Source organism: Priapulus caudatus, unplaced genomic scaffold (genome assembly GCF_000485595.1).
Source record: "Priapulus caudatus unplaced genomic scaffold, Priapulus_caudatus-5.0.1 Scaffold786, whole genome shotgun sequence".
Lineage (NCBI taxonomy): Eukaryota > Metazoa > Priapulida > Priapulimorpha > Priapulimorphida > Priapulidae > Priapulus > Priapulus caudatus.
The window spans coordinates 127,453-128,917 of record NW_014577847.1 but is presented as its reverse complement, the minus strand read 5'-3'; the positions used below and the strand labels follow the sequence as shown (position 1 = coordinate 128,917).

The following is a 1,465-nucleotide window of genomic DNA, read 5'->3' as shown; positions in this document are numbered from 1 at the left end:
CTAAACACTGTCACTATTACTAGTATTAAATTAGCATCTACAAGAAGTGTGTAAAATTACACTTCAAATCACTTTATATTATACAGGGCTACCGCTGGCGTTCGCCACGTTCGCAAAATGCAATGAATAAATAACAGTGGCGACTTTACTACACTAAGTAGTGATTACAATTGGCGAAAGATTTAACTGCTCACAAAATTGAATATTGAAATCGTCAAATTGCAGTGTCATGTCGTAAAATGTTTTCGTACACCTCTTTTCCCATACCCATCACCAGTTTATGCGCTTGTCATATGATAAAGTGAACAGTGGCTATAGTTTTTAGGCCGTGGCTACACGACCGGTTCCGGACGTGGAGCTGCTAGGCTACGCGTCCGGACATCCATCTCACACAGTGACGCTCTGCTGATTGCATAAATATACAATATATGCACTGCTGCCATCTATCCTTTTATCCGTCCTCTCTCGCTCTCTCACACACACCTCTAGCTCTCTCTCTCTCTCTCTCTCTCTCTCTCTCTCTCTCACTCTCACTCTCACACACGTACACCTCTAGCTCTCTCTCTCTCTCACACATACCTCTAGCTCTCTCTCTCTCTCACACACACCTCTAGCTCTCTCTCTCTCTCTCTCACACGCGCGCGCGTGCACACACACCTCTTGCTCTCTCTCTCTCACGCATACACACACACATACACATTCCCTTTCTCTCTCTCTCTCTCTCTCACGCACAGACACACACACTCGGCAATCAGCAGAGCGTCACTGTGTGAGATGGATGTCCGGACGCATAGCCTAGCGGCTCCTCGTCCGGAACCGGTCGCGTAGCCACGACCTAACAACTATAGCCACTGTTCACTTTATCATATGACAAGCGCATAAACTGGTGATGGGTATGGGAAAAGAGGTGTACGAAAACATTTTACGACATGACGATTTCAGTATTCAATTTTGTGAGCAGTTAAATCTTTCGCCAATTGTAATCACTACTTAGTGTAGTAAAGTCGCCACTGTTATTTATTCATTGCATTTTGCGAATGTGGCGAATGCCAGCGGTAGCCCTGTATAATATAAAGTGAATTGAAGTGTGATTTCACACACTTCTTGTAGATGCTAATTTAATACTAGTAATAGTGACAGTGTTTAGGTTTGTCATTTAATTATTTGCTAATCAATCAAATGAAATTCATTGAACATATAGGTCCTATTGAGTCTGAAAGTGAGAAGCTGTGTTACTTGGTTGACTAACTAGAAGCAACATGTTCAATATTTGAATTTTTATTAACAGAAACAGCTGTCAAGCAAATTGGAAGACAATCTGTGATCAGTGGCTTCAGGAGGCAACTGAGGAGTGCTGCGCATTCAGGAGTGGTGTCAACACAACAGCCTATCACAATCTCAAAAGAAGAACAGACAGATTTGTATGGTAGGTAGTACATATTAAACATGGTAGGTAGTACATATT

General features: G+C 42.4%; 1 protein-coding gene across 1 annotated transcript in view; it reads left to right on the top strand.

Annotated features, from left to right (window-relative positions):
• LOC106813524 (28S ribosomal protein S2, mitochondrial-like) overlaps nucleotides 1–1,465 on the top strand; it is a 6,264-nt gene that overhangs the window by 2,017 nt on the left and 2,782 nt on the right. The window contains exon 2 of the mRNA XM_014817683.1: nucleotides 1,289–1,426. Within this exon, the coding sequence (XP_014673169.1) occupies nucleotides 1,289–1,426 (138 nt within the window). The remainder of the gene's footprint in view (nucleotides 1–1,288; nucleotides 1,427–1,465) is intronic.